General features: G+C 42.8%; 1 protein-coding gene across 3 annotated transcripts in view; it reads left to right on the forward strand.

The window, feature by feature from the left end:
- LOC119224402 (protein unc-13 homolog C) overlaps nt 1-19,069 on the forward strand; it is an 85,416-nt gene that overhangs the window by 31,660 nt on the left and 34,687 nt on the right. For all 3 annotated transcript variants that reach the window (XM_062561823.1, XM_037481327.2, XM_062561824.1), the window contains exons 9-16: nt 2,271-2,412; nt 3,825-3,994; nt 5,090-5,205; nt 5,326-5,489; nt 9,621-9,777; nt 10,127-10,195; nt 16,160-16,249; nt 17,110-17,238. In XM_062561823.1, coding sequence (XP_062417807.1) covers nt 2,271-2,412; nt 3,825-3,994; nt 5,090-5,205; nt 5,326-5,489; nt 9,621-9,777; nt 10,127-10,195; nt 16,160-16,249; nt 17,110-17,238 — 1,037 coding nt within the window. The remainder of the gene's footprint in view (nt 1-2,270; nt 2,413-3,824; nt 3,995-5,089; nt 5,206-5,325; nt 5,490-9,620; nt 9,778-10,126; nt 10,196-16,159; nt 16,250-17,109; nt 17,239-19,069) is intronic.

The following is a 19,069-nucleotide window of genomic DNA, read 5'->3' on the forward strand; positions in this document are numbered from 1 at the left end:
TGAAAGGAAGGCAATCTGAATTTATATTCATCTTTTAATTTCCGGCACATTTTTTTTCACATTCTGGTTGATTATATAACATTTGCTGTTGACCGTGAACTTAAAAAGAATAATCATCCTGGAGGATTACAAGTCTCCTTTTCATTTCACAAACTTCATTTACATATACATGGAGCATGCTTTCACTGAATAAGCCGGTTTGATTATATTGCAAGTTAACTGGCAGAAAGAAGGTCAGGAAGTTAGCTTTGCACTCTCCAAACCTGGACTCCAATCTATCGGTGTGGTATCTCAGCTCATTTAATGCTCACCTTGCATTTCTCACAGTGTCGATACACAGGAGAGAAATAGAAACCGAGCGGGAGGGAGACAAATAGCGAGTGAGATGGAAAGTTTAGGAATAGCGAGGAAGGGGACTCTGAGAGAAGAAGAGAAAAACAAAGAAGAGAAATGGGACAACGGGATTAAGAGAGACATTAAGAAGTGCCAGGGTTGCCTCGATCAATATCCTGGGGCTTATTGAACGTCCCGTTTTAAAGTTTACTCATTGAGTTGTTACGTGTTATTCATTCGATAAATACAGACTGACATTGACTCTCCAGCACTCGCACAGCGGCCTTGGCATATTCGGTTTCTGGCTGATGTGCACATTAGGCGGTTTTAGGCAATTGGGAATGGTAACCTTGACCAGATATTGTTATGTTAATTAGAGAATTTCTACTAATCCCCGAATCCGCTACTGTACCTGCCAACGCCCACAATCACGCCAGTATTAAACAGACGTGCATGAGGAACACACGTAGTATTTCCCTTCATTGAAGTTGTGTTTGAACAATCGCTTCACTGCAACCGCTCACCGCAGCAGGCGTTAATGGCTGAGATGGAAAAACAAGTGGTGCTTTCCTCCGTTCAGTTGCTACTCTACATACCACAATCGCTTTATGCCTCTGGCTTGCCCGTCTTTGTTACTCCACCCTTGTGAAATCAATGTAAATCTTGTTCTTTTGTACTATTAGGCAGTCATGGAAACTTTTCAGGAACCAGTAATATCCAACTTTTGTTGCTTGGATTTGCGAGAACCCTAAACCCCCAAAAACCAACTCGTGACTCAGACTCAAACGGATTTGAATTTAATAAGCAGATTTAGTTGTGGATTAAAGGCTATCAAACCCCAACTCAGCCCACAGTTTACTCTATTTAAGTAATGAGGATGTGCAAAATGAAGCCACACTTGAAGGCAGGGGACAAAGCTTCATGCAAACAGAAGAGAGACGAGTGGGAAGGGTGGGGTGGGGGGGGGGGGGGGGGGTGGTAATAATAAGAGGGAAACTTGTTTTTACATTGGAAATGTGTCAGATGTAAAACATCTGGCAGGGAATTTTGGATTTGGATATAAAGGTATAAAATAGCTTTACAAGGGTTTAAGTTCTGCTGCATGATGTGGCGAGCGCTCTTGTTTGTTTTGAAGCTTACTTCAATCCTGCTATATGTAGGTTATGTCGCTTTAACTACAGGAAGCTTTTGCTTTTTAGTACTCCTGGAGCTGGAAGGCCATGGCTCTTCCAGCCTCTATTTTCTTCCCATCAACTTCTGTCAGCATTGAGCTGAGGGATATATATGTACCCTGAATTATTTAGGCTGTCACTGATGCATATTTAATGCCTCAGTGTCCTTTTTCCCTTTTATGGCGCTGTGAAATACTACTGTCTCTCCTCTGTGTCTGTGCATGTCTGTCTGTGTGTGTAAGTGAGAGTCAAAATCTTAGTCTTAACACAGCATAGAAGGGATGGGATCTTACCATAGCCGGGATGTAGAATTGTATGAATCATATACCTTATATTGTGAATACGTCACATAAAAACAAGGCTATTAAATTTGGCTGTTGTCAAAGAACCAAAGAGCTGCTTAGTTGCCTCAGCTTTTGGCTGAGAGCTTAAAATTGCTTTAGGCACTAACAACCCTTCAATTCTTGAGTTGCCACCCTAGAATTATATAAATATAATTCAGGAAACTGAATGGTAAGCACTAAAATAAGATATAGAGGTAGAGGCATGACTAACCATAATAACCAGACCCCCCCCCCCACTGCCCCCAAAACAGATGCCTCTGGTTTTTGAAAAACAAATAAGCCTATATGTGAAATAAGCTATGCATCAGTATGAGTAGTAAGTAAGTTTAATTTCAGGATGAATCACCTTGAGATGTATGAAATCTCACAAAGGAGGTTACGTGTGTTGCCGCGCTCTTCACTCTGTGTGTCTTGTCTCCAGTGATGAGTGCACAGGGCTTACAGGCCAAAGATAAGACTGGTTCCAGCGACCCTTACGTCACCGTCCAGGTGGGCAAGACCAAACGCAGGACCAAGACCATCTTCGGCAACCTCAACCCGGTCTGGGATGAGAAGTTCTACTTGTGAGTGCTTTCTATCAATCTGACCTGCGTCCGACCAAAAAATCCCCGATGAGATTAAGAATCATCGGTTTGAGGGAATCTTAAAGCTTCAGGAAATACGGAGACAATTCTCTATTTTTTTTTGTTGCCGACGGTGACTTAATAGCTTGGGAACAGACTGTGAGTTATGTCATCTCATTCACCAACCACACTGCAGAGGATTTGGAGTACGACACTGCAGAAATCCGCTTTGAGATGCCACACACACACACACACACACACACACACACACACAAATACAACTCTCCCAGCTGGTAGATCAGATTGGAAATGTATTGAATGACACAACTTTAAACATTGAGGCCCCAAAGAGTATATTGAAAAAAAATTGAGAAGAAAATGTGAGAGCCACCCAGTCACGGATATGCATGCTTTTCAGAGCAACAGAAGTCTTAAACTACAAATCAGGTTTAAGTAAAACCTTTTACTTTATTTTTGGAGCTAAAAGAACTAAATTTTCGGACCCGGGTGCTAAATATTTGCTAGTAGTTCTTGGTGTTCCGCTAGACTTTGAGCATCAAATGTCGTGCATCAGGCCTGAATAAAGGCAAGTGCACACTGGGAGGACTTTTAAATCCTCATCATGCTGACATCGGTTGCAGGGGTTTGTTTTGCTTATTCCTCTGTAATTCCTGCTCACCTGTAATGTGCTTCCAGTGGTGGCTCTTTCCCATTGCCACGAGGATGTAGATTAAATGAAGCCATGTATCACTGTGTGCTTGGCGGAGAGCAGAGTCCTGGACAATTGGAGCAGCAGCAGTTAGTGCTTCCCCCGGAAACGGATTAGTTCAAACGAAATGCTGCAGATACTGTTTCTCTGGCTGTTGCATCCAAGATGTCATTAGATGTAATCTGCTGGTTTTAATTCCAGTAGCGAAGAGTCTGACCCCATCAGAAAGCTAAGTGCTTTGGCCACCTCTGTTCTATTTAGAAAAGTCGTTATTGCGAAGCGTCTGTCAGCCACACTGTCGCAAAGAGGAGCAAAGGAGGCCGACTTTCACAGACATTTACAGTAAATCGTTCTTGTGAAACATTCAGCTTTTCTTTGGATTGTTTCAGCGTGAGCTGGGAGTAAGAACATATAGATTCAGAGTAAAGGTCATGCAATGTCTTGTTGTCAATTTGTCCTTTCAGGCAGAGAGCCCTCCTCCACATACACATGCTGAGCCTACAGGCTCACTCGCACACACAAAGACACGCATTTGAATCCGAGCAACATTTCCTCCTCTATATGTGTCCAAAAGGATGGACGGGGCGTCTGAACTTGTTTTCCTTCTGCTCTTACTGAACACCCCAGCCCGAAGAGCTGTGTCTGAATAAGCTGTTGCTCATGTTGTTTATGTTACCTGACAAAATCATCTTCCGAATCCCAGTGAATGTCACAACGCCACCGACCGCATCAAGGTGCGCGTGTGGGACGAGGATGATGACATCAAATCGAGGGTGAAGCAGCATTTCAAGCGCGAGTCTGATGATTTCCTGGGCCAGACCATCATCGAGGTTCGCACTCTGAGTGGAGAGATGGACGTTTGGTACAATCTAGGTACGTTATCCATTTGATCTCAGAGTCATGAGACACTGGTTACCTCAAAACATGGTTGGCTTTTACTACGCTTATTCTGAAGATAAACTGTTTACCGTATGCAATATAATAAAGCTTTACAATGGAAGTCATTTTTCCATTCATTTCAACACTAATAATTCATTGTAATGTAATGTAGCCATTAAACAGGAAATTACATGATATAGTTATACACATATATACACATATATACACATATATATATATATATATATATATATATACACACACACACGGTTGAGATCACCATGACTACCCCTGTACCAAGAAGCCACAGAGACCTTTGGTTTAGTTGTTGCAGAGCCTCTCACTGTTTCCACTCCCAAACATCACCGGGCATATCCATTTTACAGGTTGAATGTGCAACGTAATGCAAGCTCCCACTTCTGTTCAAGTATAATGACGGGCTGGTGTTGTCTTTGTTTGTCTAAAAGGAAGCCATTTGTGCTAATTTTGACCCCTGACCAATGCCGCTGCCCTCTGCCGTTTTAAATGCCCACAATAAATGTTGAAACAGCCCTTTGCTGTTGTGGTTGTCCACCCTTCCAGCTGCTGTCCTCTCTAAGCCTCTTCAGCTCCTCTTCAATCTGGGCTTCGGGTTTACAAGCTCGTCTCCTTTGCTTTGCCACTTTATTGCTTTTCAATTGTCTCTCTACAAACCGGCAGCAAGGGGAATTTTTCCGCGGATTTATTACGATAGAGATGAATTGTATATGAAAGCCGGCGAACCCCAGTAGCAGTGGAGTCATTAGCTTTCAGAAGCTGGAATGTGTACGGCTGCATCTTTGTGGTCCTGTGTATTCAGGGCTATATATGGACACGCAAGGAGCATGTGCAAGGACTGTATAGTATGGCTGTTGATTTTGGCATGCATGAAATAAACTCAAATGAAAGAGATTGTGGAACCAAAAAAGTGAGCAATAATTCCACTTTGATACGATTTCTGTGGATTTAGGTAGTCACATTTGGTTTAACCTACCAAAAATACAACTTGTATTTAGTAGTTACTCCGTTATTATCTGTCTATGACTAATCCAGCTCGGTTATGTGTTACAGATAAAAGGACGGACAAGTCTGCGGTCTCTGGGGCCATCAGGCTCAAGATCAGTGTGGAGATGAAAGGGGAGGAGAATGTGGTTCCCCCTCATGGCCAATACACCTGTTTACATGAGGTAACCATTATCGTGGCGAAATGGGGTCTCTCACCCAGCTCCAAATGATTTTATTTGGGGAGCTACTTTGGGACTCCCTCACCGCATCCTTTTCTGTCTCATCTGTCGTGCCACTCGCAGAACCTGTTCCACTGCCTGACCGAAGTGAAGAACAACGGCGTGGTGAAGATCCCAAAGGTGAAAGGGGACGAGGCGTGGAAGGTCTACTTTGACGACGTGTCTCAGGAGATAGTGGATGAGTTTGCCATGAGATACGGAGTGGAGTCCATCTATCAGGCCATGACGTGAGTACCACTCGGATCCACCGCCCTTTACCTCGCCAATTTGTCATTTTTGCATCCGGTGGAGTGGAGGAGAGAAGGAGATTAGAAAAGGAGAGCAGAAGAAGACGAGACATAGTAAAGATGTCTCCTCAGCAGAATCACACCTTTTGGAGGACGATCGAGCTCCAGAGTTTGATTGATTCATTTCTGGTCCCTTGGAAAAACTCCCAACCCGTCCTGGTCACATTGATCATGGACACACATAAACAGACTCGTCTCCATCTCTCTGATCCTCTGTGACCCCGTCCATCCATGAATGCATCCCTCTTCCTTTTCCTACGCACGCAAAGACACAATGTCAATGAAGGTCTTACAATGCCACGTCGAACTGCAATGGTTGCCACTGCGGAAGTCTGCGTCATGCATCCATCCTTGTCGCTTTCTTCCAGTGCGCTCGTTGCAATAACAGCAGAAATTGGTGGCCAGATTTAGTTCTGGGCACCTCTTCTCATAAACTGTGTGTTGGAAGCAATGGAAGGAATTAACTAATGAAATGGATTTGCCTCCATCGAAAAGGATTTTACATTCGGAATCTTTCTCAGAACCCTTTTTCTGGTACATATTTTTTAAACTATGTTGATTGAAAACAGCGTGAGGGTGATGCATTGAGATCTATGAGACCACTTGTTCAGCCCTAGACAAAGAGGATAAGAGCAGTTGTGGCCACGTGGTTGTTTAACTTGAGCTTCAAACGGTCTCACTGAGTTGATCCTGAACCAGACACCCACACACACCGGTCTGAGCTTTCATCTGGAATGTGTCTCTTTCTTTTTGGTCAAGCTACTTTTTCTGTTGTGCCCCTTTTGGTATTTGGGAGACAAATACATGTTTATATTTGCGCAGATTATGTGCTCTGAGACGATATGAACAACATGTGTATTGTTGGTGTGTTAATCATCAAGTCTCCTCTTTATGAGGCAGAGGTTGCCACGAGTCAGGACCAACTCAATAAGTCCACGCAATAAGGCCCAAAGAGCTCTCTCACTCATCATAAACACTCCTAAACACAACGCTCGTATTAGTCTGGTGTGTTCACCCCCCTGTAAAATATATACCACCTTCATCAAGAACTCCACTTTCCTCCCTGCAAATCTTTAGTTTTATTCAAATCAAGCTTTATTATTTATCTAATTCAAGTACACAGTTTAATTAGTCTGTTTTCTTTTTTATAGTTTGGGGGTGTTTGGATAGTAAAAGCCATTGTTGGTAGAAGTCTGTGCCCACTTCCAAATACTGATATTTCAGGGCACAAATACTACTTTTATCTCTTGTTAATTGTTAGCAAGCATAAGTCAGTCTAATCGTTTCAATGTGAATGACCAAAATGCAACTTTACGCTCTGCTTGTCTTTCAGAAGCTGGTGCCTTCGGAAATGAGGCTCAGTCACACACAGATAGATTTGGCAAATAGAATGAAAGGGACCGCTCATATTTGTGCGTGTCTAAAATTGTAGCCGCACGAATCCGCTGGATCGAAAAAAACCTGGCGAATTGTGTTGCTTTTAATGGTCTTGAAATAGGATGTTTAGAAAAATGTTCTGCTGGTTTTTGGGAGGACTAGATACCGTTACTTTGTACAGTTTTTTTTTTTGTTTATCCAAAAGGCCTCAGGCATGTTTGATCTCCCGCCCCGTCTTCTCCTACCATTCGGATCGCAGTGATTATGACTCAAACTCCTATGTCCCACAGCAGCTGCTTTCTTGATCTTCCCACTGGCCCTGTAAGGCAGCCATGCCAATGGATTATTTTTTGTTGTTGAGCCCTTTAAAACTTGATTTAGCCGTTTCTAGAACTCGTCAACATTCAATTGTCCTATGGTCATTCTATTCACATCAGTGAGGAGTAGAACTGCTCCAATAAAGACCCGTATAAAGCATTATATATAAGGGTTGACACAATTGATCGTTTGGGTGTTGTAAACTGTGCCAGGGTGACAGACGGTTGTGTCAGTGTCACAGGCCATCGCGTCATGTGAGCGATTGCAGGGTTATACACGGGCAGCCAAGTAAGTTGCCTTATTACCAGCTTTCTCAAATTGAGGCGACGCTTCGGGCTTGAACCTTGTTAAGCTTGGCGGTTCTCATAGAAGCGATTATTGTGCTTCATCAGGAATTTATCAAAGGCCCTACATTTCTGTTTTCCCTCCTCATACATCCTTGACTCGCAGCCACCCCTGACATGACGGCTGCATAAATCACAGTAGCTGCAAAGACTCAACTATCCCTCCTGAACCTACACAACAACCCCCCAACATATTCTTGTGTTCATTTTTTCTTCATCACACTCTTATCGACGCTCCACACCTCCTTCACATCCCACCATCGTGTTTCTCATCATCTTTTTCTCCCCAGCCATCAGAAATGGTAAAATGAGATGCGAGTGTGTCTCATCTGCTGGTAAAAAAAAACCAAGGCAGCGTAACACGAGGAGAAGCAACGTCTTCCCTCTCAAAAAATCGGCTCAGGCTATCGAGCTCTAAAAGCACCATGGGAATTCAGCGGATGCCATCATCACTCTCTTTGCATCACTCTCTTTGCTCGCCTAACCCCAAGTGCTGCTGGGTAATTTGGAGGCTGAAAGCAAAGTAATTAAATAGGCCTCCAGATGAGAACATGTTTGTATTTCTATTCGGGAGCGTGCGCGCGCGTGTGTGTGTGTGTGTGTGTGTGTGTGTGCTTGGGCTGCACTCAGGAGGTGGAGTAAATCTGGAACCATTACTCGCCATAACGCGGGTCCGTTTCCAACACTTTGGCTGAAGCAATGACTCACTGAGCAGGATGTTCTTTTGTTTCAAAATATTCCATCTCCAGCTTGTCAATGCAGATCAACATCACTAATTTGTGACGCGATCATTTATTAATAAGAAAAAGATTAATAAAACAAAATAACATTAATATTATTCCTCATGGTAAGCAACGTCATGTTTGAGGCTTAAGCTCTCAGGCAGAGCATCCAATGCGCTCACATGATTGATTGCTAAGGGTCTCGCCAGAGCTGCAGTAAATATACAGTTTATTGCACATAAATAAGAACAACATGATCCTTTGTCTGCTGTGAGAATGGGTTTGAAGATGGCAGCCAGGCTTTATATTCACCGTGCCAGTGATTTATCATGTGGGAGGTATTCCACATGGCTCTACAAGCTGCACCGTGAAGTGTTAAAGAAGCATATGCTATTCACTCAGGCAGAGATCCCTGCTCAAACCAGGTGTGTGTGTGTGTTTTCTGTAAGAAAAGAAAGGGAAAAATCTTTACAAACCTGAAGTGGCAATACACACACACACACACACAGCGGTCTTGTGTGACATTTAAAGTTCAGGAAGTTGAATGAGTACTGCAGACAGGAGACAAGGAAACAATACTCACCCAAACAGAAGACGCTTAGTTTGTAGCAGTAAGAGGCTCCCGCTGCAGGTCCTCCCTCGGGAAAGATCCCCCGTGTTATTTTAGCGCAGTGCATAGTATGACATTTGTGGATTCACTACAGTAGAAAACACTAACCTCGGCCAGTGTGCATACTGTGCTTGGGTTGGTCTCGGGTTGTATTTGTTACATAATGAAACGTAGCGATCGGCTAAACGGCAGGCGGTATGATTTACATTTCTCTCTTCTGTTCCCCTTATGTCTCAGCCCCCCACAGGACACCTTGATCAAACTCACTTGCTCCATCTATTACTTTGCAGCCGCGTGTTCTTAATAGTGTAGGCTATAGAGCTGTGATTTATGACACCATCGGTTACAGATCAGAGCGCAGTGAGATACTTGTCCATTACCTCTTCCATCAGAAGTAAATGTTTGGAAGATTCAAAATATGTCCTGTCTTCGGCATGAAATACTGTACTTCAGGAAGTCGGCTCCCTTTCTGTATATTACGTTAACTGTAAAGCATGGACAGAAGCCGGGTTGAGTGTTGTTTTAGCTCCATACTTTGAGAGAAATGTTTCTTTATCTTTGACTAGTTTATTTTAACAGGGCGGTGTTACTTTTTTTTTATTGTGGAAAATGAGTCTTTATTAAATTATCCTTCTGGAATTGTACCCATTAGTGTCCCTGTGTATGCTGTGGAATAAGAGCCGTCTCTGCTCCTCTGTAGGCACTTCTCCTGTCTGTCCGCCAAGTACATGTGTCCCGGTGTGCCGGCGGTGATGAGCAACCTGCTTGCTAATATCAATTCCTACTTCGCCCACACGACCACCACCACCACCACCACCGCCTCCGCCTCCGACCGGTTCGCCGCCTCGAACTTCGGGGTAAGCGCACCTGCTGTTGCTTTGCAATGTGCTAAATGAAAATGTGCGTTTCGAAACATCTATTGCTGTCTTCGACATCACCACTCATCACTCCTTAAGAGTTATTTGTTTAAAACCAGTTGAGGTGGTCAGTCCTTTCAGATTGAACTTTTAATAAACTAATGTTCCCCAAATAATATCTCCAGGCAGGACGTCCAGTCTGTCAATATCGCTAAAACCCAACCAAAGTAAAAAATGACTCACAGCAGGCGCGTGAATGTTACATACCACGCAGTGTTATACATTTTCACACTCAAGGCTTTCTGTGTGTGGACACTGAACTGAATTATGTAATTTTTCATCCTGACAGAGGGAGAAGTTTGTCAAATTACTGGACCAGCTGCATAACTCACTGAGGATCGACCTGTCTAAATATCGGGTATGTATGAGCCTTTGCTTCTGTTGTGTTTGTTCACTCTTTTTCTAAATTCAAAACACTGGTATTCTTTGCATTAGAATGTTAAACTTTCCCTTAAATATAACATTATTTAGATTTAGACTGAAGGAGCAAGAGCAATTCGTCATTTTGGAAAAACGTTATTATTTGGTATGGTCCGTTAATGATTATTTCAAAATTGACTTTACTAAGTGTTGTCATCTAAAGTACGTGTACATGTAATTTGGTTGATTTAATAGGCTTCAGGGTGGATTGAACACTGTCTGCTTGCTACATCTGACTTGGAGCAACAATCCTTTTTCACCCGGTTTCTGATGCCAAATGTGTGTCCGTCACCCTTCACATTACTATTGAGTGGATTCTCTTCTCTGTGGGATACAGTGGAGAATCTATATGAGGCACGCGTGCCGTGTTCGACTCCCACAACGTAATCCCACACGGGGCACTTAAATGCGAGGCGTTAGGGTGTCGTAAATATTGTCACAAAGTCTATTTAGATTTTATAGGTGTGATGGTGTTATTTTACGATTGATATTATATAGTGTCCCACTCCAATGTGTTCATAGTATCAACAGCATATAATATTTGGTGTTGAAGTCTATTTGTGGTTTTAAGATGTGATATCGAAGGAAGATTTTGTAAAGTGTGATTTTGAAAATCTGCTACACAGCAAGAGAAAATGTCATAAATTGTTTAATTCAAATGTCTGCATCAAATTGAATTAAAAGGCTGACTTTGCTGTGTATTTGCAGTGGTCAGCAGAAAAAAAGCCAGGCACTTAAAAATAATAGATGAATAGATAGATAAATATAGTCAAGTATTCCTCATGGTCCAAAAAAAAAAGACTATGCCACGGAATGTCCCGCAAGAACGGGGACACGGAAGACCCACACGGAGAGCTCAAAAAACTAAAATACCTAAAGTAAAAAGAACGTGTCAGGGCAAACAGGGACCAGGAGTAAACAACAACCAAAGGACTCAGTGAAAATCACTAAGGAACCAACCAGAGACAAGGGACACACATGGTCTAAATACACTGGGAAGGTGCAGGTGATTGGACACAGGGGGAAACAATCAGGGACGCCACAGACAATCAGGCTGGGTTTGAATTGTCAAATTTGCTTTTGGAAGGTTCCTAACGGAGTGAAGTGACCCCGGGAAGTAGTGTAAGTGGCCTTGATGAGAGCTGTTTCTCTAATGCTAAGGAAAGGAGCTATACAATGACGATCCTCTAGTGAGTAAGAATAAACACTACTAAAAAAACACCGCAACCGTTTTTTAAAATTAATTAATGTTCAATCAGAATTAAAAAAAACACATGATGAGGATCTGTTACAACCATCGCCCTTGCTTATTTTGTCAAATGACCCACTAATGAATACTGATTTAATTGAAACGATCAATATCAAACATTCATACCCCTCCCTTTTCCGAAATAAATGACAAATCAAACATACACCTCACAATGAACGGCCCCCCAACAACTGTGAAATAAAGAAACCGGTATCTTCCAAAACTCCCCTCTAATCTCCAGCAATCTGCCCCTCGCAGGCCACTAAAGCCCTTTTGTGTTCTACTCAGGCAGATTGAAAACCTGACATATAACACATAATCTTCCACAGCAACCCCCCCCCCGGAGAGTTAAACCTGTTAGACGCCACTCATCGCCACACATTCTCAGGCATAGCAACCCCGCCCCCATCTCTGGCTCGCAACACACTGCCCCCACCCCCCCCCCGACCAACGAGCAAGGCATCCACGCTGCTGTCTGCGGCTACAAGCCGATGCCACGAAGGAGGAGGGAGAGGACTTGAGTAACTGCCAAAGAGCAGAGTGAGGCAGAAAGAGGATTGCTGGAGAGGAAGAAAAAAAGAGAGACGAAGAATGAGAGGGGGGGGCACGGTGGTTGGGCAACGGAGGGTTAAGTGAAGGAGCGACGCCCCCCCCCCACCCCCCCACCCTCATCTTAAGATGGTCAGGCTGTCTGCAGAGTATCACATTGGCTTCACCTGCCAGAGCTGCCACGCTGCTCTGCTGTCAAGCCTGCCACAGACCAGTGGTTCATACTCACACAGTTCATTCTCTCCCCCTGTGAAGCCGTCCCACAGAGGCCAGCCTGCCACTATCGGACAGTAATACGAATTCAGGTCCGGCCGCTGCGTCCGCTCGCCGTATGGATTTCACCAATAATGACATTCGGAGCGAGATTGAGTTTGCTTTTGTAAAACGGCGGGCGCTCGAATCAGCGGAGATGGAGCCGGGTTGCACCTGCCACTTTACATTTTGCTACATATGCGTTTCTTCCGTGTGGACTTTATTCAAACAGTCCTGATGCGCAGTGACACTCTCCGCAGCCAATGGGTCTCAGCTGGGATTTACAGGGTTCTCTGGTTCAGTATTCAGAGCACGCTGCTCAGGATTTGAGCTGTTGGCTTAGTTTGGACAGTTTGATATAAAGTGTTGTATTTTTTTTTTCTTTTTCAGAAAACTCCTCCGGGATATTTTCTTAGAATGAAACTCTGTGAAGCGATACGGTGGGCCTCTAGAGAAAAGGTTATTTAATGCGAACACCTGTTTTGTTGCTTTCTACGACGCAGTAGCAAGAAAAGAAAAGAATCTAACTGTCTCATACTGTACGCGCTGTTAATGGAGCTGCTAAAGCGTCATTAGAAAAAAAGAATACCGCTGTTATATTTTCTTTGAGGAATATAATATCATTGGATGTATTTGTGATTGGGTTTTTCAGAGCCCCTTCTTTGAAATGTATCGAAGACAATTTAAAAAGACAAATCGGAGACAAGCTAGTCTCACCTTCCTCATTGCAGATTGTGTGCCTCCTCTAAAGTGAAATGAATAGTTATATATCTTTAAGTTATATATATTTAACACACTCAGCGAAGTTTTTGCATGCAGCTTAAGAGACGTCGCCTTCCAAAAAAAATACTGCTGGGTCAGCAGTTTAATTTTGCAGTTTATCGCCAAAACAATTGGGTAATAAATTTAAAGGCTATTTAAAGGCTAATTCAAGTGGTAGTCCAGGGTGGGCAATTGTCTGTAAATGACAAAAATAGAAGTGAAGAAAGGGCAACCCTTACAGTGCATTTCTCCCACTCCGACCCAGGCGAGCACTCATGGAAGCACCATCAAACATCGTCCTTGAAAGACTATTCGGGGGAAATTTTTCGACCAACGACGCCATAAATAAACTGCTTACGGGCGGCTTTTAAGTGATCTATTCTAACCTTTTAACTTCAGTGGACACTCTATGCATGTGGCATACGCGTGTGCTCGGCATGGTCAGAGTGCAGGGTGACCAGGGCAGTGTCCCTGTGGCACTTTGATGGCCCGGTGCCCGTCAGAGCATGACTGCTCTCTTTTTCCACATGATTACCTCCACTTGTTCCGGCTTATTTCCCAGTGTCTGACACACGACTTTTTAAACTATTATGCTAATAAATATTAGCGGTAAAGAGTTTTGTTCGTGGGCAAAAGGGCGCCGGTCCAGCATAATATTGCATGTACACTGGAACAAAGGAAAGCTCATCAGCATCACTCTCTCCCGGGAAGGAAGAGCTGATATTGTCTCTGCTTTTGACTCAGAGATGGATGCTTTTCTTCCTTGTTACGCTTCCTTGGTCCATGGTAATAAATAAGCTTCTTTTTGCTTTGTTCTTTTTCCTAATGAAGTAAGATATTCTCATTCCCTGTCTTTGTGTATTGAGACGGAACATTTGTTAAAGTTAGGCAAAGTCAGTTAGACCTCTGTCACTGCTCTAAAAAACATATACTAAATTACTGGAATACATTTCATTTTTATATATTGGTCAGCAACAATGAGGAGATGAAATAAATTAAAATGATGTCTGTTTTCGCTTTTTAGGGATTCTCAGGTGCACACTGTTTTATTTTGTTTCACACTACAGTCTTTTTTGCCTTGTACGGCACTTTAAATGTATGATGCGGTACCACTACAACTTGTCAGGTCTTTTTAAAGTATTGGCATATAAGCATTCCAGACTTGGTTCCCAGCCTGAAGCTGGCATTGTAATTCAGATAAATCAGTTGTTACCTGCTTTAAAAGGAAATACCATCAACGATGAATGATTTTTCGCTTTCTGCTGTTATTTGCCAAACTAGATCATTGTATTATTTTTATCATCACATGTTGCATGTAGACATTTGTTTTTTGAGAAGAACCCACCTCCTCTTCAGCAAACATGAGAGTCAATGAACACTTGACTTTCTATGACTTCAATCACCATAATTGCACAGCCAGATTCCTGCTTGAAGTCATCATTCACTAATTAACAGATTTAAAATGGAAAACTGTGAAGCATTTTTCTCTCCATTTAAATGTAAAATATTATATAAAATAATATTTAACATGCAAATTTCAATAATTATTTCACTTAAAAACTAATTAAGCCTGATTAGATCAGACTACCAACATCACTGAAAGGTAGAAAGATATTTTTGGGCAATTTCATTTCTTTCATTTGGGATTTTCTCTTAGATTAAGTTGCAATTACTCGTTTGGCAAAGCAGAAAATCACATATTAGTTTGACAGTACTTGAGGTGCATTGGTCTTCAATAGAATTCAACAGATTTGTTTTTCAAAATATCGTTTTAGCTACAAGTTGCATTCCATGAAAGCATTACTGTTTTTGTAACTGGAATCAGCAGTTGCATTAATGGCGAAGTTCAAGGTTGGACATCGAGTCACATGTTTCAAATGGACTGATGTTCTCACTTTTATCTAAAGGTTACATGTATGTGATGATTTTTTTAAAGAAATGTCTATGTCAGCAGGCTCCTGGGCTCCATCCTGTGAAATACACTTGTGCAGCAGAAGCAGAATTTCTTTCCTTTAGTTGTAATTGAAGGATTTAAATTAAAAGTCTGCTGAGACAGGATACACTCCAAGATACTGTTTTAAAATATAAACTGAGGAACAAGTGATGAATATTCTTAGTATAAAAAGAAATGATGCAAACTGCATTTATTGGAAACTGCTCCCGACAGATTTCCATTTTTTCTTCTTCTCCCGCAGCCAAATATAGAATAACTGGTCCACATGTGCCTGTGAAGAATGTGTGTCAAGCTTGTTTTCCTGGAGGCTTTTAATCTTTACTGGGGACTAGACTTTTAACTCTAAATTTGATTCCTCTTATTAACGCTGGATCCTGAGAAATGCACTTTAGGTGGACAGCTGACTGTCTGTCAGACATTAACAGGCCATTAACCAACGCCGAAAGCTGAAATTCTGATCCACGTTTTTTTTTTCATCCCTACTGTGGCTTTTAAGACCACTGTCGGAATTTGGGTTGAAATAATCTCTTTATAAAAGCTCTGTTCCTTAATTCTTCTTTGAATACTGCTCATCATTGAATCGTTCATCGACCCAACAGATAGACCTCTATGGCGCTGGAAAGGGTTGTGCTTCTGCTGATGGGCCTTGATCTCAGACAGAGCCCCCCCCCTGTGCTCGTGCTGTCAGGCCTACGGGGCGGCTGGGAGGATTTGCTTCTATTTCATGGATTCCCATTGTGCATTTATTGACAAGGCAGAGGAGGGTTAGAAAACCAGCTTCATTTTATTACGGCATGGGGGAATGTAGGAGAAGTGGTGCAAAAAAAAAAAAAACGGTGATGCCTTTCCTCAGTGCTGTCGGGGCTTTATATGCTCGCCGTCACGGTGCTCTGCTCCGCCTGATGACTTCATGGCCCCAAAATAGAGGTTTTCATCAGCGGAGACCTCCCTTGTCCGCTAAACGATTGGAGAGACAGTAATTTCGGGATGATTGCTGGACATGGTCCTGCAATCAATTTCAATGTCTCGGGATAAACAATGTGATGTAGTGGGTGGGTGGTTGGAGGGAGACGTTAAAAGGCTGCCTCTCAACGAGATGTCTCCTCATGTTATTTTCCCCTCTCTCTTCATTACAGGATAATTTCCCTGCAGGAAACCAAGAACGTCTCCAAGATCTCAAGTCCACTGTTGATCTGCTGACCAGCATCACCTTCTTCAGGATGAAGGTAGCTTGTGTGTGCTCGGGGCGGGCGGGGGAGGAGGGGGGAGTTTGGCATTCGATTGAAAAAAGGAATTAGAGGAAACAGCATTGATTGGAAAAACGACGCCATCCTTTTTCAGATGTCATCTTTAACCTTTTCATCACAGCGGTGCAGCTACTGAGCGACTGACACACTTACAACACCTGTTCCTCTCTACCTGTCTGTGGGGGGGGGGGGGGCTGATCCGATGGAGCCCTGTTTGTGCAACGTTGACCCGCGTACTCCAGTCAGCCTGTTAGTTTGTTGTAAAAGGCGCCCGGCATCGTCTGGCGTCGTCTCCCTCCCTCTCCCCCCTGGCCGTTTGCCTCGCCGCGAGGAGCCCCGGCACCGCTCAGCTCTCTGTTTTTGGAGCGAGTGTGGGGGGGGGGGGGTTTGCAGCACTGGTGCACTGGAGCAAAGCTAAGATGGCAGCTATGAGCAAAGAAATGAAATCTGTCACTTTATGTTACCAATGCTTTCAGTCTTTGCCATGCCCGTGCTACGCTGCGCTGTGTACACGCACAGATGCTCAGCACACAGGAGCTACGGTGTCACTCTAGGGTATAATGCACATTTACAGTCCGGCCACATGTCGATTATGAAACATAATTTCACTTTTCTACAAGGAAGTGATATCTCGGGGGTAAAAATGCACGTTACGGTAAGGTAGATATCATTTAATTATCAGTCCACTGATGGATGTTCCTCTTTGTTGTAATCTAGTAAATAACGCAGTAACTTTCATCTTAACACGTTATTTGAAGATTTGATATAGTTAATAATTGAGACTCAGGAAAACACCAACCATTTTGTTCAGACGCGCGTGTATTTTTGTGTGTACGCAGGTACAAGAGCTCCAGAGTCCACCCAGAGCCAGCATGGTGGTGAAGGACTGCGTGAAGGCATGCCTGGACTCCACATACAAATACATTTTTGATAACTGTCATGAACTGTACAACCAACTACTTGACCAGGTAAACCGCTTCTAGATCCTTTGATCTTCTACAATCAGGCATTATTACTCCTTAAAAGGGAGACTTCTACTGTTTCAAAGGCACCAAAAGACACAATTTGAGATCTCTGTTTTCCTCACATCAGCACACTGCAGATCTAGTGACGCACAACCCCTTGTGTCACTCCAACGACTGTCGTGTTCTCAAATCTAGTCAAACATACAACCAGACGTTTGCGTGAAAAAGAGAAGGAAGAGCTACAAGGTGTCGGTTCTGAGGTGTGGATATTGTTTGTGCGATCAATGTAATGCTTTGCTGCATGGGGCTCACGGAAGCAGCTCCGTGCTGCTCGGCTTTGGAATCATCGCCAAAGCCGGGACACAATTACTTCCACCTCCTCCGCCTGCGTTATGAACACACAAATAGTCCCATAGTTGTTTTCTTGCTGCTGTCTCTTGTCTCGTAGGTTGGTTTATTTCCTTTAGTTGGACAAACTCCTAACCAGGGGCATATCACACATTTTGAATTCTTATCACAGTAAAATACTTTGCCTTAGCTGCCTCAGCTGTGGCTGAAGCAACCTGTGCATCTTTCTGCAAAATGTAAAAAGCTGAATCGTAAAAACGTAAATTTGTTTAACCCTACTTTGGAATGGGATAAGTCTGCCTTTTCTTTTATTATGGTTGTTGTATGACATCCCTCCGTTGAAATATATAATTTAATGATTTTGTAGCTATTTTTGCCAATATAGTCTGCCTTTCTGAAACTAAGTTTTCTGAGTAGACATGCTGTGAGCAAGAACTGAAGTTAATTGGAAACATCTGACAATATACCTGCTCTGCTGATTTATGTAATTACATAATCTAAAAATCTACAAACTAGCAACTGAACATCTGTTAATTAGCCAGGCAGACAGTTACCAGATAACTCAACCTTAATGGAGTCTTTATGAATGCAAAAAGTGAGCTGGTAGCTAAATGATGCACTTTATACATACTCATGTGGAAAAGACAAAGAAACGCATTTTTTTTTTGGTAGTGCTTTAAATGCTCTTACAATAATGTCTAATTGAGTTTCTCTTTTGGGGTTTTTCCCATCAGCTCTAATGTCCTTGGTGCCTGCAAAAAATGAATCAAATTCAACGTGGCTAGCGATCAGTAGAATATTTGTCATGACATTAACCAGACAATAAAAACATTCTCTGTGTCTAATGCAAACTTTGCATGATTGAGTTCAACCTTTTAATAAAAAGAGTCTGTAGACTACTACACCTACCTAGTTCAAATCACAACCTTTTTAAGGCTCTCTTGGCTATGAAGAGTCGCGATAGATAACCACGTACAGTTTGAGCCCAAGACACCAAGCGTCAATGTGAATGATATAAATAAACTGAAATGAACTGGCGAGAGGGTGTCTGTTACAGACAGGTGAGTCTATGAGTTCTTGTTATGAGAAACGTGCCTCCTGCAGCTCGGGGCATGTTCTGATAATAACAACTCATACACCCTCTCGCCAGGAAACACTGCAACATCCAGTCCTCGGCTACAGTTTGCCTCTCCGAACACATGACTGTTTCCAATTGGGTAATTCACTCTCTTCGGCCTCGCCTGAGTAAATAATCAGGCGACAGGCTGAATAACTTCTATGGTTTACTTCACAAGCGCGAATGGTCTCCCCACCTCAGAAGATAATGTCCTTTCAGGTAATGGGGGGGGGTAAATCTGTTCAAAAGTTGAATAATAAGCTTCCTTTGTTTAACCAGCCTCAGGGGTTGTAGGCAATTACCAAAACCGGAGAGATAGACACTTTCTCTAATTACATGTTCGTCCACCACAGTTTGAGAATTGACAGC

Source organism: Pungitius pungitius, chromosome 4, assembly GCF_949316345.1.
Source record: "Pungitius pungitius chromosome 4, fPunPun2.1, whole genome shotgun sequence".
NCBI classification, from domain to species: Eukaryota; Metazoa; Chordata; class Actinopteri; order Perciformes; family Gasterosteidae; genus Pungitius; species Pungitius pungitius.